Source organism: Mesoplodon densirostris, chromosome 1 (genome assembly GCF_025265405.1).
Source record: "Mesoplodon densirostris isolate mMesDen1 chromosome 1, mMesDen1 primary haplotype, whole genome shotgun sequence".
Lineage (NCBI taxonomy): Eukaryota > Metazoa > Chordata > Mammalia > Artiodactyla > Ziphiidae > Mesoplodon > Mesoplodon densirostris.
This window is the reverse complement of record NC_082661.1, coordinates 112262554-112285887: the sequence shown is the minus strand read 5'-3', so window position 1 is coordinate 112285887 and position 23334 is coordinate 112262554. Positions and strand designations below refer to the sequence as shown.

Below are 23334 nucleotides of genomic sequence, written 5' to 3'. Positions count from 1 at the left end.
TCTAGCTCTTTTTTGCCAGTTGTCCCTGATTTGGAGATTGTATTCTTCATTTCTTGGGCTTCCTTTCCTCATTATTCTTGCTGTAAGATCTGATAACATCAGTGCCTCTAGTCCCCTATTTTACACATCACCGTCATATTCAATATTTGGAAGCATTTTCCAGTCTGTTATGGAACAAATTGCATTGCCTCCACCCGCCGCCTAGATTTGTATGTTGGAGGCCGTATGATCAGGCCCCCAAGATGGCTGTACTCTTGCTGTCTGTCCATCTCCTGTGCGACCAGTCCCTGCCTCACCCACACCTACACTCACCGGACTGACCTTCCCTCTTCATCATACAGCCTAATCGGTGAATGCCTACACACCTGCCCGCTGCTATCATTAGATAATGATAGTTTATCAAAGGAAGTCATCTGCCCCATGAAGGTTGTTAGCCCGAGGGGCGGTGAGGGACATGCCCTCTGCTGGTTTCCCTGGTAACCGATGAACCAAGCTGACGTCAACTCCCCCTGTAACTGGCCATCTCCCCCTCCCCCGCCGGGGGGCAAGACTGCTGCACATGGTGTGGCATCACTCCAAGACCTTCCTTCAGACGTGTAAGACGCCCCACATCCATTAAGCCACGGATGTCTCTGTCTCTGACTTCCAGGCTCTTTCTTCAGTCTTGAGGCTGGGCAAGTACAGGCTTGCAGGCCAACGGGTGCAGAAGCCTAATACCCAGTATCTCAGAATGTGACTGTGTTTGGAGATAGTCTTCCAGAGGTAATCCAGTTAACATGAGTCATTGGAGCGGGCTCTAATCCAATATGACTGTGTCCTTACTAGAAGAGGAAATTGGGAAAACAGACATGTACACAGGAAAGGCTACAGGAAGACACAGGAAGATCTATAAGCCAAGGGGCGATGCCTTAGAAGAGACCAACCCTGCCAACACCTGGGTGTCAGGATTCTGCCTCTAGACAGCCTTCAGCTGCAGCATCAACTCTTCCCTGGGTCTCCAGCCTGCCAGCCCACCCTGCAGAATTAGAACTTGTCAGCCCCTATGGTCGTGTGAAACAATTCCTTAAAATCAACACCCCTCTCTCTAAGATACATGTATGCACATCCTATTTGTTTTGGTCCTCTGGAGAACACTGACTAGTATACACTATAAATTAAAACCTATTAATTGTTTTTTTTTAATGCCAGTTTCAGTGCCAGATCTTTAGACTAGTAATCCAAGTTCTTCACAATAATATCCCCAAAGTCCCATTCCAACTATAGTTTATATTACTTTCTTTCAATTATCCTTTGATCAACATGCTAACAATAACATTTATTGAAAAACCAACTATTTAACATTTAAGAAACATTTTTTCCTGTGGTCTAAATGCATAGACTGGACTCAGACTGGATTCAAATTCAGCAATTCACTTGATTTCTCTAAGTTTCAGTTTCTTCATCTGTAAAACGGGAATAATTCATCCGATTATTCTATAACTAGTTATTGAACAACTACGGGTGACACAAATGCATTCATGATGTTGCTACTTTTTTTTTTAAAGCTTTCTATTTTTTAAAATTATTTTTTTTTAAAATTTTATTTGTTTTTGGCTGCGTTGGGTCTTTGTTGCTGCGTGCGGGTTTTTCTCTAGTTGTGACGAGCGGGGGCTACTCTTTGTTGCAGCGCACAGGCTTCTCATTGCGGCGGCTTCTCTTGTTGTACAGCACGGGCTCTAGGCACATGGGCTTCAGTAGCTGTGGCATGCAGGCTCAGTAGTTATGGCTTGCAGGCTCTGTAGTTGTGGCACACGGGCTCAGTTGCTCTGTGGCATGTGGAATCTTCCCGGACCAGGGCTCGAACCTGTGTCCCCTGCATTGGCAGGCGGATTCTTAACTATTGCACCACCAGGGAATCCTCCATAATGTTGCTAGTTTAAAGACTAGTCAGCGGACACCTCCACCTCCCAGGTGCTGGTGCTGTTTACTAAGAAGAGGACTAGAGAAGAGCAAATTTAGGGAAGGAGGTGAATCACGAGTTTTATTTGGACTGTGTTCAGGGTGAAATCCCTCTTAAATATCCAAGAGGAGATGATAAGTAAGCAGCAGGATATGTACAAATGAAGCTCTAAGATTAGAACGGGGCTAGAGATAGAAAATTGAGAGTGATTTGCCTTGAAATGCATTTACAGCCATGAGATAAACAACATGAATTTAGATGAGCCAATAGGAGAAAATGCTTCAGGAGTTAGTAATCAGCTTTGCAAAATATTAAAGAGGTTCCATTATGGGATGGCTGCTCAAGGAGCTCTGAGGACCCACTCCGCAGGGAAACAAGCACAACTGCTGAAAGCTATCTTAAAATTTTTTTTCTTTTTAAGTCTCTGGAAATTGTCTTAAGGGCATACAGCAAATAACAAATATTTGTTCAAAAAGAATATACTAAATCTTGCTAAGAACAGTTGAACCTGGCATCTGAGCTATGCCCTGCTCCCTCCCGCCTCCTCTTCCACCCTGACCGAGCTCAGCTTGACAGAAGCTCCATTCCAATCAGGTTTGGCCAAAAACTTAGGACTCCCCCCTCCCCCCTGCCCCCAATCAGCTCCCGATCAAGGGAAAAGCTATTTCACTGGCAGGCACAGGACAGCAGCATTTCTCATCCCCTCCAACTCTATATTTAAGAGGCTAAATTCCTGGGAGTGTGCCTGAGAGGTCAAGGGCTCCTTTCTCCATCCAGCCACCCCACACAGGGTGAGGGCTCTCCACCAGTGAGAATGCTGGCTTCTTACACGCCCTCACACCAGTGCACTTGGAGAGCAGAGGCTCTATCTACTCTGCGAGAAGCAAGCCAAGGAGACTACAAGTTACCACTCCACCCAGGGCCCAGAGTATGGCCCAGATATACTGCCCAGAGCAAGACGCATTACACAAGAACAGAACTACCAAGCTTTCATCAAAGGAACTGACTTTATCTGAAACAGAGTGTGGGGAAGTTCAAGCCTAAGGGAACTCTCAAAAACACCCCACACCTCTTAATTAAGAGCAACAAGCTGAATCATAGTCCAGCTACTTCACCAGATAGAATCAGGCAAAGAGCCAGCTAAAAAGAGCCCACCTGGCATCAGAACAAGCCTTAAAGACCGGCCCCCAAACTGCCCCTGCTTGAAATTAATTGGAATAGGCTGTGGAGGAATGTGTGTCCCAGGGAATAATAAAAAAAATAGAGTAATCAGCCAGCAATTATGGAAGCCTAACAGCTTGCTGTAATACCAAGTGAAGCAGACAGCTTAACAGAGAGATCACAGGAAGAGATAGTCCAAGAGAGCTGTGCTAAAATTGTGTCATCCCAAGGTAGCTGTGTGCACGTCAAGGCTGAATCTTCTGAGGAGTGATACCAAAGACTTCATACTGTGGGGGAAGAGATTTCACTGAAATAGTCCAGCCAAATCAGTAAACAAGCAAGCAAACAACAATGAAAACGAGACCTGGAGAGAAGGTGACGGGAATCATTATCCACAGTTGCCACAATGCATTACCTAAAATGTCCACTTTTGAACAAAAAGTGAGATATACAAAGAAACAGGAAAGTGTGACCCATACACTGGGAAAAACAGAGGCAACACAGATGGCCTGTCAAAGGGTACGGATCTCAGATTTAATAACTTGAAAGCTGCCATTGTACCTTAGTTCAATGAACTAGAGAAAAATATGCTTGAAGAAGGAAGGTATGATGACAATGTTTTGCCAAAAAGAAAATATCAATAAAGAGATAAAAATTTTAAAAAAGAATGAAATGGAAATTATGGAGTTGAAAATACAATAACTAAAATGAAAAATGTCACTAAGGGGGCTTGACAGTAGATTGGAACTGAAGAAAGATAAGGGAACTTGAAATCAATATAGCATATGTAATCTGAAAAAAAAAGACAGAAAAGAATGAATAAAAATAAACAGAGCCTCAGAGAAATGTGGGGCACTACTGAGTACACCAATATACGTGTAATGAGTGTCCCAGGAGAGAGGAAAAGCAGCAGAAAAAATACTTGAAGAAATAATGGCTGAAAACCCTACCTTTGCTGGAAAAAATCTACACATCCAAGAAATTAAACAAACTCCAAGTACGATATATGCAAAGAGATCCACACCAACACAGACCATGGTAAAAATGCTGAAAGGCAAAGAGGAAATCTGATAAGTTCCAAGAGAAACATGACTCGAGTCACAAGCTAGTGACTCTGCAGGGAGCACTTCTCACCCAGCAGAGGTCCTGACTTCCTCAGCTGCCTCCTCTGAACCCCCCAGGTTAGATCTGCTCTGCCAGTGCTACCAGAATAGCAACTACTTCACCTTTTATAACCCTCATTTCACTTGTACTCAGGCTTGGCCACATAATTTGTAGGGCCCAGTGCAAAATAAAAATGAGGGGTCCCGGTCCAAAATTTCTTAAGGATTTCAAGACAGTGTTAGCAAAGCATTAAAATCAAGCTCAGGGACATCCTGAGTGTGAAGCCCAATCCGAACCCATGAAGCTGGCCCCACTTAGCTTCTCAATGTCTTCTTACTAGATCTTAAGAACCATGCAGCAAAGTACCCAGGTGGCGTCTCTCTTGCTCATCACTGAATTCCTTTAGTCTTTCCCAGTGGCTATCACAGTAGGCACTTAATGAGTTTGCAGCATATTCAACTTACTTAATTCAACTTACTTATTTCTTGCTAAACAAAAAGAACAACTAGCGTTTGCTCCACTGTATGTGGTACTTATTACATTGTTTCATTCATAAAAGCCTCATCTTTCACTGTGTTTTAGCATGTTGACCTTTCCAGAAGTAAAGAGTACATACAGCTTAAGCCCAATTATTTTATATTTATATTGCAGTTCTTAAATAATTTCATCGTATTTATAAACCCACTGAACAGAACACTGCTTTTTTCTGAGTTCATCTGTTGGATATGCAGGTTTTAGTACCTTCTATTTCATTTCACAATTACTTAGGAAGTATCCCACCATATTAACCACTGTTAGCTTTGTTTTTAGTAAGTACTCAGCCATTCTAGAATTTTGAACTTTTTGATGTGTGAAACACTACCTTAGCTTTGGATTCCACTAGAAGCCTCCATCTTCTATACTATATGTATGGTTACAACAGGTGTGAACAGGTAAATGGTGGTGAGTCTTTGGAACTTTATCAAACTTCTTTGTGCCCGTTTCACATCTAATGAAATAGGGATACTACTACCTACCTCACAAACTTCACTGAAGAGAATTATAGGAAGTGCCTTATATGGGCACCTAGGAGAGTCCTTAACACTTAGCAGATATACAACAGACATTAAATTTTTCTTCCTCTTATACGATAGGGTGTTGCCTGGATCTGCACGAAATGCTACCATCTACTTTTCTAATTCACCGAAGTTTTTATTGCTTACCAAGAATCACCAGATGTTAGGTGGGTTTTGAAATTCTTCTGATTTAAACATGCTAATAATCAACATGTCTCATTAATCACAGTGCTCTAGCATCAACTGAGATTTACTTCATACAGTAATTCACTCTGCCAAAATGTGCGTTCTGAAAAGCTGGAGTTGCAAAATTCTCACAATGAAATGCAACGTTTCAATGCACATGTAAACCAAACAACATTTTAAATAAAGTATTTCATTTAATCCCATGATTCATATCATGATCCTTCAGTTTAATGAATTTAGCAGGTTAATACCTGACTTATTAATAATCTTTATTAACATATTTTCCTTATTGAATACAAAACGAACCATTACAAACTACAGCCACAATCATCAGGAGATCAAAGCCACTGAGCAAGTAGACAAGCTATAAAAAAAACTTTATTAAAAAAAATAGACAACATATGTAAACATCTTTTTCAGTCACAAAGCTTCATAATACAGCGTTTCAGGCCCAGGCCTCAAATCTCTGCAGTGGGAGCACCTTAACTGTTGACTAATAGTAATCAGCTTAATTTATCTTTCAGTGAGCTATTAAGTCTATATGAAAATAAATAACCAGATTCCGCTAAGTATACCTATACACACAGAAAATCGCAAATGTACAATAGATCTCAGCAAAAAGTAACTATCTGCAGTAACATGTGAGATCGAGTCCTTATATGACAATTATCTTTTTAATGTAACTTCATTTCTAAATTCATCATAATGTAGAGTTGACTAAAATAAAGCTAAACAGGAACAGAGTAGAGGGACCACACAGATGGACACCCATCACTCCCCTACCCTCACACAAAGTGCCACACACACACACACACACACAGACACACACACACACACGATGTTTTGGTAGAAGCAAAACTGAAAACACAGTTTCTATATTTCGTGTTTCATGTATTACCGTAGGCATGTATTTCGTTTACTTTTAGCTGGAAGTTACATGCCCTCATATGACTGAGTATGAAGTAGCCAACCACAGTTTCAAATGTGATACAATTTTGAGGAAACCAAATCTCTGTTATGTAATTCAACAACCACCCAAAAGTGAAGCCAAATCATAGAATGGACCACAACACCACAAAATGTAATTAAGGACCTGAGATTGTGCTTCAAGAATTTCCTTAAGGCAAAATGCGCTTATATTAAAATAATCCTTTCATGCCCTGTTCATCATTGGCAGTGGCACACTTGTTAGACGACTGAGAGGTTCTAAAATGGCCAAATAATATAATTTTCCTCTTTTTTTTTCTACTATAGGTAGATACTTTATCACAGCTGATTAAATCACTGACCTTCCAGTTATTCAGTAAACCTTAACCAAGGTAAAATTTTAAATGAAATATCAAGTAATGTTTGTAATTAAAGTTTTTCACTGTAGGGAAAATTTTAAATGCTTACTGTGTGTCATCTGAATAACCATATTCTAGGGAGAGAAGCATAACAGATTTAACAAAAGAACCAGGCAAGTTTACCAAGCTCCTGGATAGCCATTTCAGTAGCTTAATAACTCAGTAGTTTATTTGTATCATAACTCTATGATTTATAAAAGTGACTATAAAATAATTTAAAATCACTTAAAAACCTGATCTGCTATCCAAAGATTCGTTTTATAAACCCACATCTGAAAATAACTTATATTTCTCCATTCTATCACATCAGCTTGTCCCACCCAACAGATATCTAACATGTATCTACAATTAAGTGAACAACTACTATTTTAAAACACTTAAATTCTGGGCTTCCCTGGTGGTGCAGTGGTTGAGAGTCCGCCTGCCGATGCAGGGGACGCAGGTTCGTGCCCCGGTCCGGGAAGGTCCGCTGATGCCGCAGAGCGGCTGGGCCCGTGAGGATCCCATATACCGCGGAGCGGCTGGGCCCATGAGCCATGGCTGCTGGGCCTGTGTGTCCGGAGCCTGTGCTCCGCAACGGGAGAGGCCACAGCAGTGAGAGGCCCGCATACCGCAAAAAAACAAAAACAAAAACAAAAACAAAAAAACACTTAAATTCTAACCGTACTGCTGTTTCTTGACTTTGCAGTGTTTCTAACTGTATTTGAGATTATTAGGATGATTATGCATTTAAATAGAGAAAAATAATATTAAATGACATGAATTTTCTTCGGCACATAATGCACGCATTGATTAATTTTTAAAAACTCTACGACAAAAGGTTTGCTTTACACTTCTGGATACCAAATCAATGGCTACTGATGAAGGAAGAAGGAAGATCCTTTCTACAGGGAGAACACACAGGTTAGTGCCTCTCAACTCTATACAGTACAGTCTGAGTCAAATGTCAATCACTGGCTTTTTGAAAAATCTACTTTGGAGTTCTAATGGATAAAATTTTTAGAAGTTACATTCATTAAAACTTTTACAAGTTACATTCAGTAAAATTTTCTCAAAGAGAGAAATAGTGCATATTTCAGGTGAGATTTGGACATACTTATGCATTATAAGCCTACTGCTGAGTTTAGGTAGTTCAAATAGGACTCTCCAATCTATTCTAGGCAACAAATTTTTTTTACATAAACATCTTTACTTGCTAACATCACATTACTCTTGGCTTCCTGTTGCACAAATAACAAAAAAAAGGAAAGAAAGGGAAAAAGGTAAAGGAAAATAGAAAACAAAAGGAAGGAAACAGGAAGGAAGGAAACAAAAATGGCACACCATTACAATTTCTGTGTGAACTAATAGACAAGGATATAAATGGCAGCAAACAAAGCATTTAAAATTGTGCTTAAACACAGATTTACATTGCTGCACATTGGTTTTACACGTGTGTAGTATTTCAAGTTGCTAGGTAAGAATCCAGTGGAATCACAATACAGTCAGGCAACAGCAATCACATATATTTTTGGAGAAGTTAGACATCCATTACTATTTTAGTAACATAGCCACAGCTTTGAAAACACAGCAGCATAAAACAATTCAAAAGTAGACACACTGTTTTCATTTGTTCACCTTAAAAAAAAAAAAAAAAGAAATGCTTGAACAATATAAGGCACTTAAGACAGAAATTCTTTCTCCAGTTCGTACAGAGATGGTCGGCTCATTCTGCTCCTCAGCCTGCACAGAGGCACCGTGCAGTCCCTGCTCTGGCCTTCCACGTCAGCATCCAGTAAGGAAGGCACGTGGGGCTTAGTTCTCTCCTTGGCACCGAGGGGACAGTCAGGGGCTGGTGCTGGACCGCCCACCACAGGGCAGGCCTGTGCATGCTGAGACTCTGTTCTCTGCGGGAAGGCCTTCGGGGCACCTACCTGGCTTCTTAGGTGGGGAGGGCAAGGCAGAGGCACCATATGGACAGCTCTCTGTTTTTCGGGCAGGACCTCACTTGGCAGGTCACTATGAGGTCCAGGTGGCAAGGGGGGCGTCCCCCAAACCCACTCAGGGGGCAGCTCAGAGGCTCCGGGGGCTGAGATGAGAGCTGCACCAGCTGGTTGAGGAGGCAAAGACAGTATGTGGTTAGAAAGACAGTGATGTCGAAATCAATGGATAGCAAGGAAAATAACCAGGATGACTTCCCTTAGGTGACCATCTTAAAGTGAGCTTTCCCAAAAGAACCTGAACACAAACCTTACCTTTAAAATTGTTAGGATAGAATGTTTGTTTTTATGGAAAAGTACTACAAGGTTGGAAAGACTGCTTAAACCTATGGAAACGACACCTGTAAAGAGCTAAGTCATCATCATATGCTTAGGACAATGATCATTAGAGCTGTTTAACAGGATAGATTTCACAATGGGTTAGACTGGACTAAAGTTAAGACTTAAAAATGATGGTGAATATGACTGAATTCACTCTCAGATGATGATTTGAAAAAATTAATGAAAATAAGAAAGCAGATACATTTTTACATGTTACACCCTCTCTTTTTTCTTCTGAAGAACTGACTTACTATCACTGTAGCAAATAATCATTGGCTTCAAACTAAGAAAAAAAGAATTTTTTTTATGGGATTCTTGTGCTAGGATTTCACCATGTGCAATTATAAATTACTAATACTTTATTGCATCATAAAAGCAATAAACCAATTTATCTAAAGACAATGAACAATAATATGAAAAAAAATCTTGTCTAGGCATAGCACTTAAAGAGATAAACGAAAAGATAAAGCAAATGAAAGCAGTTTCAGTTTTAATATACTTTATAACTGATCCTAGCATAACATTTTACAGTCTAAAAAGCATTTTTCATATACATTATCTCACTTAATCCTCATGATCTATATCTGAGGTAGTTGTAATTATCTTTATATACAAAAGGAATAATAGTCATTCCCCACACAGCACCTACTGTCCATTTGACTTTTACCCCCCTAAACTCAATCTCAACATTAAACCTGGGCAGCAAAGCCAGGTGACGCTGTGTCAAATGACCAATTTTACTGCCAACTCTCCCACTAATTATTTGGTTCAAATTTTGGCAAATGACTCTCCTTCCTACCACGAGGGGCTTGGGGCAGTTATTCTCCATGTGCTCTGTTTTTGTTTTTTTTTGCAGTATGCAGGGCTCTCACTGCTGTGGCCTCTCCCATTGCGGAGCACAGGCTCCGGATGCGCAGGCTCAGCGGCCATGGCTCACGGGTCCAGCCGCTTCGCGGCATGTGGGATCTTCCCGGACTGGGGCACGAACCTGCGTCCCCTGCATCGGCAGGCGGACTCTCAACCACTGCGCCACCAGGGAAGCCCCTCTTTCTGTTTTAATACGCTATTATGTATTTAAGTTACTGACATTTAACTATACTCTTCCAAGGATCCAAATGATAAAGTCAAACAAAAGAGTAGGGTAAAATTCAAAGATTTATGTGAAAACAAATTTGTAAATGTAATCGCTTGGAAAAGATAAAATCAGAGAGCCATACAATTTTACAGTCTATCCTCTACAGTGGTGTTTGGTACATTCACCCAAGAATGCAGCCTACCTGGGGGCTGAGAAGCACTTCCATCAGACACAGTCCGTCGGTGATGTGCTGCTCTTTCTTTTGAAGAAGCAGCGTAAGATGCGTCCGCACGTGCTGGAACTGTGAAGGAAGGAGACAGGTTTCCCCACACACCACGATGGGTCTCCAGTCCTGGCACGGGGGTTGGCTCCTGATCCCTCCTTCCAAAGGCAGGGCAAGGATCTGGAATGGGCACCTTGGGGTCACAAGGGACGTGTGTGCTGCTCTCGAAGGAATCTTCACCGTCAATCTGCAGCAGGCACTTGGTGGAGAGAGAAGGCATGGACAGGAGGTTCGCGGCGCTGGACGGAGGGAGTGGGGATGGGCTGCTGGCCCCCTCGCCTGCGGCTGGCAGCCTAGTGGCGGAGCTGGCACTGCTTCGGGACTTAGGCGCCCGCTGAAAGATGCCCTCACGTTTCTTCCTTTCTTCCTTGGGCAACGGGTCTTCAGCAGCCTGTGCTTTCGTGAGCTCTCTGATGTCCAGGCCTAGAGCCACCGACGCCAGCAGCACGGTGCAGCCATACAGAGCAGACTCTGTCTTCTTCCTCTGGGGGGATCTGCTCAGACTGTTCGGAGGGGTCCCCTGAGGAATGTTGGTGGCAGGGCTCACTGGGGTTCTCTCCTCCCAGCTTTCGGGTTCCACCAGATTCTCTCTCTGGCCATCTTTCCAAAGAGGTAGATCAATGTATGCTTGACTCGGTGATTTTATCTGCTTTGGTTTTCTGTGTTCCAATCCGTCTGGGGCAAGTTGTGGCTCTTCACATGCACCTACACAGAAGTATAAATACACACAGGCTAGTACCATTTTACTGTAAAAACCATGCAAGCTATACTGTAAAACAAGGCTGAAATCTAATAAATACATATTCTAAATCAAAATACATGGAGTCCTTTGCAGTTCAGCAAATGGTTCGTCTAGGAGGACCCTAAGGAAGGGGTGTCCAGGGTGCAATGACTCAGCTCCCTGCATAGGAACAGGTGAGCAAGTCCTCTGCTGTTTCCTGTCCTTCAGGAAGTGCATCTTCACTGGCATAGAAAACAGAAACTTCTATAGAAACAAAGTCATCAAGATACAGAAATGCACATGCACAGACAGCAGCAGGAGGACACGTCAGACAAAAGGTGCCCTTGTGCGTGACCTAGGTAACTGGGCCACGCCCCGTTGCTACAGGAACCATCCTGCGTAGAGCAGTGAATTCTTAGCACACTTCAGACTATGGTGGTGCCCAGCAGCCTGTTTCAACAAGCTGCCATTAAAGTGTAGGAGCCCCGCATCAGAAGAAGATTCTCTAGAGGTCAGAGCCCCAAAGGGTAACATATTCTGCTACTGGAGAGGAAGCTATAATTCTTATCACTTAGGGCTTAACCATGAACGACTGAAATGACGAACTCCCTCATCTGGTGTCCAGAGCATCCCCGACAGAGCTACCCATGATTTCTTCAGCCTTGTGTCCACTGCACCTAAAATGTGCTCGGTTCGCTAGACCAGCCGGATGCCAGCTTTTCTCCCAACAAGCCCGTGCTCTTCCCAGCTTTTCTCCCTTGAAGCCCAGTATCTTCCTCTGCTATCTTTCTCCCCGTGTCCTCCTCCCACTGTCCCATTTCCCTCAGACAATTCTATCTCAAAATCCTGCCTGGCCCTAAGATGGCCTGACACTGCCCTTCTTCCCACATGTGATCTTGGTTCCATTGAAGCCTCTCTGGTGTCGTTCGGTTTCCTCCTTTTTCTACTTTCAGGTCACAGCCGGCTGTGAGCATCCCTGCAGGTTTCATCTTGTGAGGGGTCTTCCCCAAATAGTGCCTTCATCAAGTAGGCACGAATTGTGCTTTGATGGGTTGAATGCACGGTAAGCCATCATTTTTTTAAAAAAGAGGGTAAATGCTGTTGACAAGTAAAAGCCATAGGTTTCGAAGCATACTGAGCACTTCCTTTCCCACACTTTCCTCCTGAGCTGTCATGAATCTACATGGATCCATCACAATCTTTCCCAGTCTTTCTATGACTGACGGCATGCATTCGCAGCCCCCAAACCAAGGTGAATATAATCAATATCTACCTAAGATCAAACTGTCCTTTTAGGATTCACTTAGGCAGTCAGGAGATACTGAAGACTTGCTATGCACCAGGCCCTGGGAGTAGAGTGGTGAACAAACCAGATAAAATCTTTGCCTTCGAGGAGTTGACATTCTAATTTGGGGTGACAAAGAACACACACACTACGGGTGTCCATGCAGTCCAAGAAGGATTTCAGGGAAGAGCGATGCGTAAGTAAAACTGGGTACTGAGATACAGGGAGCTAAGGTATCTTAGCTTAGGTATCTAAGATACATTGCAGCTAAGGCGGTCAGGGGAGGTTTTCAGGAAACGCTTGGGCTGAGACAGAAACACTTAGAAGGATGAGGCCCCACAGATGGAAGGTGGGAGGGGGACCTTCAGGCAGGACAGACTGTGTAAACCTTTTGCTCAGGGATCCTTCTAATGAACTACAGGGTTAACTTAATGGAGACCCAGCTGAGTCAGCCAAATACATCCTTTTATTTCCTCCAACTGTCCTGTGGAGGAGTTATTCATAGGATCAAAATATTCTAAGAAAGAATTAAAAAAACTCAGGGAAAAAAAGCAAGAAGACTTTTTTTCAACAGTCACAAATAATGAAACTTGTACTATAGAATTAACGGTTTTATTACTATTAACTGTTCTTCATTAGTCTTCAAACGCCATCTGATGATGAATCGTAGTGTATAATGAGAGAACCTCTTGCCTTTACAGGCGAGAAAGAGTCAGAATACAGTAATGAATCTGACATCAGAAAGCATCTACCGAGGGATTACACAGCACGTGCCTTGTGTTTACCTGGAAGTATTTATGGAGATATTTATGCTGAAACCACACACTTGTGATGAACACAGAAGAAGAAAACTAAACATGGGCAGTAGGTGATAAGGTGCTTGTAAAACTGAGCATAGCACTGATCATAAATTCAAGAAGTTTATACTGTGTTTTGCTAAAACATCTCTAATTTGACCACAGTACCAAAGGGCTGTCTTAAATTGTCAAGGATAAAGACGAATTTGCTTTTCTTCAGAGTTAGCCATCATTGAAAATTTCCAGCAACTTCCAAATCTCTTCAACCTTTTAATATCTGAATATTGAATAGGAATACTGAACACTGAAAGCAATGATGATTCATTTAAACTAGAGATTCCAGTGTAATACTCTCCAGCAGTAGTTTTCCACAACTAACCCGCTTGACAATATTTCATCAGGTCGTGGGGTGGGAATATAATCTCAGCAGAATTTCAGGGCGCCTACATTTTCATACTTACTATTTCCTATACTACAGTAATTTGGTTCTATATAATAAATTATACTAATTTTCCTGGTGAAGAATAAGAGTTACAAATTCCTAATAAACAATGTGGAGCCTAATTACTTTCCGCCATGAAGACTGACGGGACAGAAGATAACTTTTGAGCTTATTGTAGCCACTGCTACTACTCAGTATATGTGATTCTGCTAACCTTTCCCACGTCACTTCTAGAACTCTCAGAGGCTCAGTCTAACTCAAACAAATTCTATTTCCTGAAGCACATTTACCTGACTGGTCCACAAATAATGAAGCCAGCGGCATGGTTTTCTCATTTTTTATTAAGATGGTTGACCAGGGACTGTTGCCATCTGAGAGAGGTCTTATTCTACAAGAGAAAAATGTTTATTTTGATACAGTAGAACCATATGACACACAAATTAGGTTTTGGTGGATACACGCTAACAATATTTTTAGGTAGTAAAGAGAACATATTGGCCTCTATGTTTTGAAGAGCTAAGAAAGTACAGATAAAACCTTAACATGAGAGAGAGAATCTTTTTAATTGATTAACTAAATAATAGTTGATTTAGTAGGATTAACCCATTCTAGAAATTAAATTATATTCAGGTATCTCTGTATTACTCTAATTGCTTTTTAAAAGTTAGGTCTGGCCAGTGCAATATTTAAAAGGCACTGCTATTTATCACAGTACACACTGGGATGCCACCAGATGTCACACAAGTACCTTTCTTTGCAGTCAGTTCTTTCTTTCATTTGAATGGAATTTGGACCCCAGGTACAACCCTTTTTCTTGAAATTCCTTTTTACATCTTCAAATTCTTCTTGTCGACAGACCGTGCTCCTGCCCCAAGTTTTATTGCTTTCATCTGAGGTCACTAAACAGAGAGCATCATCACTCATTAACCAATTAAAAAATTGTTAAGTTAAAATGAATCAAATCAGTTGTAAAACTATCTTAGTCAAAACATGTAAACAATTGAGAAACATGAAAACAATGAAGAAATTATTTCTTTCACCCTACCGCTGGCAAAGTTCTATCTCTAATCATAACAGCAAGAAAAGTGAACTAAATTAAAAGATACAAATTTGAGGTAAATTAGCCATAAAGAGTTGATTATTTATTTATCTATGTATTTAACATTATGCAACAGTTAGGATTTCATTTTATTTTGGGGAAAAAAGGTCAAATTAAACAGTTAACTGAAAACAAACTTGGTACTTAATTTTGTAACCAAATCAAAGTTTTGAACCTAAGGAACAAAGGTATATTGTAAAATTGTAATTTAAGCCAGTTTTTCATTAGTCATCACAACTGTTTGGCTTCAATTACCTTTAAAAATCTGAACGTACGTAAGTTTCCCCACATCTTGCCATATTTCATCCCCTCTCGGGCGGTTTACACTCACGTCTAACACCCACATGTTGCTGACACACGTATATACCACCCCCCAGCCTCTCTGTGCACTGACAGTTGGCTTGGGAATCACTGGGAGAGTGGCTGTTATTACTACACACTTAGAAAACAACCCCGTCACACACCAGAGGTTCTGAAAACATTATGACATATCTACACAGGGGGTAAAAATATCCGCTTTGGGTCTAATTGAAACTCTCACAGTGTGAGGATGCCAGATGAATTAGTATATTTATTTTTTCCACCAGGCTGAACACTCTAAAACCAAAATACTAAGTGGTATTTTGAAGAACAGATCTTCCCCGACTTATGATGGGGTTACATCCAATAACCCATCCTAAGTTAAAAATATCATAAGGTGAAAACGTGTTTGATACACCTCACCTACGAAACATCATGGCTTAGCTCTGCCCACCTTGAATGTGCTCAGAACACTTACACTAGTCTACAGTTGGGCAAAATCATCTAAAGCAAAGCCTATTTTATAATAAAGTCAAATGTCTCATGTGACTTATTGAATGCTGTACTGAAAGTGAAAAACAGAGTGCTTATGTGGGTACAGAGTGGTTTTGAGTGTATGGGTTGTTCACCCTTGTGATGGCGCTGGGCGGATGGTACCCAGTATCACTGCCCAGGAAAAGATCAAAATTCAAAATTCGAGGGCTTCCCTGGTGGCGCAGTGGTTGAGAGTCCGCCTGCCGATGCAGGGGACGTGGGTTCGTGCACCGGTCCGGGAAGATCCCACATGCTGCGGAGCGGCTGGGCCCGTGAGCCATGGCCACTGAGACTGAGTGTCCGGAGCCTGTGCTCCGCAACGGGAGAGGCCACAACAGTGAGAGGCCTGCGAACCGCAAAAAAAAAAAAAAAAAAAAAAAAAAAAAGCAAAATATTTTTTTCCTTACAAAACAATGAAACGAATGGAAGTAACCTTGAATTCCTGATTTCAGCTTTCAACATATCCATAAGGAGGCTACTGATATAACTAGGTCATGCAAATGTTGCAGGCAGGCGTTTAACAAAATGGCTCACAATACTATTTCACTTTCTACTCTGTGGCCTGGTCACATCACCGATTGTGTGGAATCTAAACATCATTTATCGTGAGAACAAGAAAATGAGAATAAGAAAGATAAGACCAGATCTTGCTTTCCAAATAGTTCTGACACCTCCTAAATATCACAGGGTTAGAACCGGCTATGGATGTCTGCTTAAGTTGGATCCAAGTCAGTTAGTGACAGAAAGCCGCCCAGAAGCCCCCCGTGGGGAAGAAAGCTCACGCTGTATTGCCCGGAGTCGGGGGATCACCGTGGGGCTGCTCGGTGTACTGAAGCTGCTGCTATTCAGGCTCCTCCGTTTGTCCAAGTTGGGGGAGGCCTGCACAGTTATTTTGTGCTGGAAATCTGTCAGATATGGGGAAAAAAAAATGAGAACTGAGAGTCCATGGTTTTAGGTTATTCCCATAGCCCCAGCTTTCGCACATGGCAATAAAAGCAGGAACTGCCAGACAGTAAGAATATGGTGTATCTCAGAGTCTGTTTCTAGTTTCTTACTTATCTTCCATTCAGGGCTCATGTCTGTAAACAATGACTCAGAGTCATGACGCACGGTGAGAGACACATGCTCACAAGGAAATAAACTATTACTGCGTATTGCAGAACTCACGGTCTTCCGGGGACAAAGAGTTACCTTCATTCAGTCTGACAGAGTTGAAAACAAAATCGAGGAGGGAGACACCCTGGGTTTACATGAATCCTGGTTCTGTCACTAACAGACTATAGACCCCAAACTAGTCAGGAGCCTCTCGGCGCTGGTCCCTGTGGTTGTTGGCTAGAACAGCAGACACCTCCCAGGGCTGCCGTGGTGATTAGAATGGAAAGCGGACTTTATGCGGGGCTCCGGACATGCTACCCCAATGTTTACTACTTAGCCTGTCACATTTCCACATGACCATCCACTCTTTTTTTTTTTTTTTTTTTTTTTGCTGTACGCGGGCCTCTCACTGCTGTGGCCTCTCCCGTTGCGGAGCACAGGCTCCAGACACACAGGCTCCGCGGCCATGGCTCGCGGGCCCAGCCGCTCCGCGGCATGTGGGATCTTCCGGGATCGGGGCACGAACCCGTGTCCCCTGCATCGGCAGGCGGACTCTCAACCACTGCGCCACCAGGGAAGCCCCTGACCATCCACTCTTCATCAACCTTCCTCAACATTCAGGTCTGTTTCTTTGGGTCTTCCTTTCCTGATGCAGGCTCCCATGTCACAGAAACTTACATTAAGTACATTTTTATGCTCTTCCCCTGTGGATCTGGCTTGTGTCGGTTTAATTTTCAGACCCAGCCAGGGTCAAGAGAAACTCCCCCTTGCCTGCAGTGGAAAGCGTTTTGTGGTCAAGGTACGTACAAATGATGGTTACTATTACCTAACTGTAATATAGGGTAGCTGTCATGCCAGAGATATGCCAAGAACTATGGGAATATACGGAAGAAAAGTCATATTACCAGAGGAAAGAGGAGGGTGTTTGGGAAAACTCTGTAAACTGCCAGAAAAATTATCAGAAACTTAGAAGCAGGTAAAAGAAATTACTGGATGTTCTTTCAGTGCAGTGCTGACCTTAACCTCTGACTGATTTTCTATTGACTGGGCTATTTTTACAACTCAGTAGGAGCAGAGGTTAACTGGTAGATTTTGCCTGGTGATGATGCAAATGGCTGCTGTCTGCTGTAAAAGAAAATCCCAAAGGTTATGATTTACTGCCATATTGGGTTTGTATTTAGCCTAGCAATCTAATCCTAACATTTCTTTACTAAATTGACCATAAACACTTAGGTCCTCAAATTCTCATGTGAACCAATTTTAACTGGTTCCCTCATTAATTAATAAGTTGAATAAAATCATTGACACATGTTCATTTCACATATGCAAGACAGCTATAATTTGCCTGTTTGAAAATTAAAGAACTTTAAAGAACCACCTGGTATTTGAAATGAGGAGTTCGAATTTGGTAGGCAAGACATCTATCCAATTACTCCTGCTAGAAATTTGAAACTTTTCTTGATATTGTGTTCTCCCTGACCCTCCATATCCAGTCAAACACAAAATATCTTGTAAAACTCTGTTATGTATTCTTCTTAGAGTTATAGTTGAGAAATTTATATTCTAGGTTCTGGAATCAGCAAACTCCTGATGTGAATGAATCCCAGCTTATCACTTACTAGCCATATGAATTTTGGGAAAGTAACTTAATCTCTTTTAAGTCACAGCACCTTCACTGACAAAATGGAAAACATAATTATTCCTATTTCATAGGACAGTTAGGAAAAATTAAATACAAATAAATACAGAAAATACTTAAGTACAGGGCTCAGGACATAATAAATGCTCAACGCACATTAGTGATGCTTTCTGTTCTCTCCATTTCCGCTGCCACCATCATTTCATGCCGAGGCTGCTACAATCCCTTGATCGATCTTTCAGCATCTCTGTTTGGCCCCTCTGGTCTACCTCACAGCAGGCAGATGTCTTTTTTAAAATGCATGGCTGACTATCATTCCCCTGATTAAAATTCCTCAAAGGCTTTTCATCATTCTTAAAGTTACAGGTCAAAATCCTAACATCCTCTCCAGTCCCCTGCAAATCAGAGGCTCCGTGTGTCACCCTAGCCTCACTGTGCCCTGCTTTCCCATCACTCGCCGTGGTCTACACCAGGGCTCAGCAAATTTTTCCTAAGCAGTGCCACACAGTAAATATTTTAGTTTCTATGAGCCATATGGTCTGATGGAGCGAGAAAGCACTCCCACAAACACATAAATGCGTGTGTTCTAATGTGACTCTATTATGGACGCTGCAGTTTACCTTTCCTGCAATGTTCATGTGTCAGAAAATCGTTTTTTCTAGTATTTAAATGTTCTTAGCTTGTGAGCTATACAAAACAGGCGGGAGGCTGGATTTGGCCCAGGGGGCAGAGTCAAGCCACACTGGTCTTTTTTCAATTCCTGGAAGAAACCCAAGTTTCTTCGCAGGTGTTCCCTGCCTGTTCCCCTCGTGTTTGGTAAATTCCTACTTCGAGTCTCCATTTAAATGTTTCTTTGTGAGGAAGCTGTCTGTGATCTCCTTAGACCAGGAGACATCTCTCTACTAATCACTGTCATATGACTTTTCCTTCACAGTAGTTAATAATTATAGCAAAAAAATAAGCATTTGTTTAATTATTAGCTTAAGGCTGCCCCCAATACAATGTAAGCTCTCTATGTTGGGGGGAAGGAGTCAGCTGCCATCACTGTGACCACCCCCAAATGTGCACAGGAAAGGTGCGTAGCAAATCTTTGCTAAATCAATGTCTTCTCTGTTTAAGATTAAAAGTAACATATATGCGTTAGTATACGGTATTTGTTTTTCTCTTTCTGACTTACTTCACTCTGTATGACAGACTCTAGGTCCATCCACATCTCTACAAATCTCTGCAAATGACCCAATTTTGTTCCTTTTTATGGCTGAGTAATATTCCATTGTATATATCTGTGCCACATCTTCTTTATCCATTCCTCCGTTGAGAGACACTTAGGTTGTTTCCATGTCCTGGTTATTGTAAATAGTGCTGTGAACATTGGGGTGCATGTGTCTTTTTGAATTACGGTTTTCTCTGGATATATGCCCATATATGTGGAATCTAAAAAAATGGTATAGGTGATCCTACTTGAAAAGCAGAAATAGAGACACAGACATAGAAAACAAATGTATGGATACCAAGGGGGGAGGGGTGGGATGAATTGAGAGATGGGGATTGACAATATATACACTATTGATACTATGTATAAAATAGATAACTAATGAGAACCTACTGTATAGCACAGGGAACTCTATTCAATGCTCTGCGGTGACCTAAATGGAAGGAAATCCAAAAAAGAGGGGATATATGTATACGTATAGCTGATTCACTTTGCTGTACAGTAGAAACTAACACAACATTGTAAAGCAGCTATACTCCAATTAAAAAAAAAAGATTACAAGTAACACAGGGGCAGAGATCATGTTGTGAAGACAAAGCGAATGGAAATGACGTGCCAGATGGGAGGCTTTGTCCATCTACTATCTATGTGAGCAAGAAAGACTTGACTGGGCAGAGCAGTTAAGGAAAGGAAAGAATGGATGCAAGAAAGCAGTTCATCAGGGCAGATGACTAACTGAACTGGGGGGAGGGGAAGTAGGTAGGAAAAGATATTCTTATCCAAAGATATGAAACAATTTAGACTAAAGTGCGTTATAAAGGTTCAACTAGCCCTGTGGTTTGTCCGCACGCTATGGATGGGCCTCCAGCCCAGAGCAGAAGGCAGGCTGCTCTTGCAGGCCTCAGCACTAGAACACAGAATCAGGCCACGGCATCTGAATGGCAAACCATGGGGAACAAATGATGGGAGAAGAGATGCCAGGCACAGGTCAGGGAAACAGCATGGAAGGTTTTAAGGCCAAGGGCGAGTTACAAAGGCACAAGACTGGACTTCAACAATCCCTAAGATTTGGACTGTTTCTGGTCTTCTGAAAAAATCTAAATACTTTCACTCAGGGGAAAAAAGGTGCTCTGTGCTTTAAACATAAATAAAATATTCTTAATGATAAACATACTTGTCCCTATGAAATGGGGAAAGGTTGATTCTGTCCTAGTTACACATTTAGGAAAACTTGGGCTGAACTGTTAAGGGGCCCTGGCCAATGTCCAGCTTTTCTCTGGACTGCTTGCTAGATGTGTTCTCAAGGTATCTGCTCATGGCAGGTTATCGTGTAGGCCACAGGCTTTTGAGTAAACCTGTACTTGTATTTCCCCTGGCAATATTTATGTTTCATTAAGGACACTGACACGGCTCAGTGGGAATCATCATATTTACAGTAGAAGTTGCAGTATTCTTTGAAGAGTCCTGGTGGAGCTTTTGCCTTCTCTCCCTATGGGCGTACACACACTCACTCACACTCATGCATGCCAGGCAGGACTCTGGCACTTCTGAAATGGCTGAAGTGAGAACAGCACGGCTTTAGAGACACGCCGACTTCTGAAAGCTTCAAAACCTCTTTGACCTGTTTTATATGTTCTAAAAACACCACTTTGGTTCAGAATAAACATAATACAGCAGGAGTGATACAAAGTGGTAACAATATAAAAATATCTGCCATGATCGTTCTTTTTCGTTCTACAAATTCCAAGAATGCACAAAATATAATTTACAAACTCTTAGATTATGCCGTCTCATTTTATAAGCATTTATCTTCCTTATTCACTAGCTATGCAGGATTGCCAGCAGGAATAATTACATTTGAGTTTTCTGGCAGTAAGTCACCATAGCTATAAATAGCCATAAGATTCAAAGCTACCATCAGTGATTCTGAAGAACAAAATTAAAATAATTAGATAATTATTCACATTTAATATCAAATTTTTGAAAGATCCACAGCCATAAATATTAAGAACCAGTTTGTAGGAGTCTCAAATATGTTTCTGAGAAATTCTTTAAGCTAGTTACACATGGAGAAAACCCTGCAAAAGGGGTTCAAGTAATTTGGCATGCTAAAAGGAAAGTATCACCACCTTTCAATCTATCACCTATCAGCCGTTTCTTCCTTAAAAATGTACCATTAAATAGTACTAAAATCTGGTACCTCAAAGAATTTTCTAACAGACGATAATATCAGAATCAGCTAACTCCCATGAACTTAATAAGGTACAAATAATTGCTTTCTCTACTGAGCAAGATTCCTGAAGGAGAAAAATAATTATCTTTATAGTTATCATTCTTTTGTTTGGATTTTTGGATGTGTGTCCTACTTTGGGATGTTGGGCAAGTAACCCGTGGGTGTGTATGTGTGTGTATGTGTGTGTGTGGAGAGGGGAGTGTAGAGCTGGGGTATTCGAATGAGAAAACTAGTTTCCCTAACGGTACCAGTGTCACAACAATGTAGCACCATCTTGTGGGCAGAAGAGGTAAATGCCATCCTAAATTATAGAAGCTACATTTCATTCCTTCAAAATGGATCAGGATTAGTAGCTTTTATGGGTTATGTTTTAACTAGAATCTTTTCTTAAGTGGCACAAGGTAAAGTAATGTGTAACTAAAAGGACCCCTCTATTCTCAGAAATAGAAAAGGCAAATAGTAAAATCCAGGAATAATATAAATCTAGCAAAAATAGTAAAATATATTCAATTTGTGCTGAATAAATGCAAGGTATTAGCCAAGCAACATTTGAGAAGAAGAACCTCGGGAATCCTGAGATATTTTATTTAATCACTCTCCCATGAAGATTAAAGAATCACTGGAATGATTTCATTGTTTCCCCCAAGTTTATTTTCCATCAGTTTCTAATTAGCTCCCCCATTCAAAACTTTACAAGGAAATCAATAAATATTAATTATGGTAACATAGTCACAATGCAGATAGAAGAATGCTGATACAGCTCAGGACTGGAGAAGAAAACTCACACTGAGTGCCTCTGAATTTTTCTATCGTCTATATTGAAAGCAAAAGCCTCGTCATAAAGAAAATATTTTAAATTATGTCTGACATATCAGTCCAGTGAATGGTCCTTCAAGTTACACTTTGGCTAAAAGCAAATATTAGAAAAGAACCTGGAAAAGCACCTTTTTTGTTCCCAGAGAGGGCGAAGGTAAAATGAATTAAGGACCCATTGCCTGTTCTCCTCATCAAAACACATAATCAATAATGTATACTGTGTACTCCTGGCTACTCCATTCCAGCAATTTTCTGATCAGTTGAGGACTTCTGCTATAACCTAAAAGATCACAGTATGCTGCGAGGCTTCTAGGATTTTGCAGTAAGTATTTTTACAAGACAATTTATACATACTTTATATAAAACAAAACTGTTGTTACTGTTATTTAAGTCAAATTTCCACACCATTATCAAACATCTCAGGAAAACACTAGAATCCACGAAGAGCACTCTAAGATGTAATACATATAGAGAGAGACACAGAGAGAGGTAGAAACAGATACATAGACCTTACTGCACATTCTATACAGGTGCAGCCAGCTCTCAGTTCTGTCACCGTCCTTCCCTGTTAGAAAGAACTGCAAAACACAGGCAGACATCTGGTGTCCCCTTAAGCAAAGCGTAACACATAACATCAAATAACTTAATTTCGTGAACTAACCTATGTTTGCTCTTTTGTATTGTTTAGTTTCTCCTAACACGTATTCCTTC

The 23334-nt window shown here is 41.3% G+C and overlaps 1 protein-coding gene across 1 annotated transcript in view; it reads right to left on the bottom strand.

Moving 5' to 3' along the window:
- Window positions 1-5859: 5859 nt before the first annotated feature.
- The window catches only part of MAP3K21 (mitogen-activated protein kinase kinase kinase 21), a 51267-nt gene continuing 33792 nt past the window's right edge, over window positions 5860-23334 (bottom strand). The window contains exons 6-10 of the mRNA XM_060107909.1: window positions 16410-16532; window positions 14443-14593; window positions 13985-14082; window positions 10369-11154; window positions 5860-8880 (exon numbers count right to left, since the gene is read on the bottom strand). Of these exons, the coding sequence (XP_059963892.1) occupies window positions 8453-8880; window positions 10369-11154; window positions 13985-14082; window positions 14443-14593; window positions 16410-16532 (1586 nt within the window). The 3' untranslated portion in view covers window positions 5860-8452. The remainder of the gene's footprint in view (window positions 8881-10368; window positions 11155-13984; window positions 14083-14442; window positions 14594-16409; window positions 16533-23334) is intronic.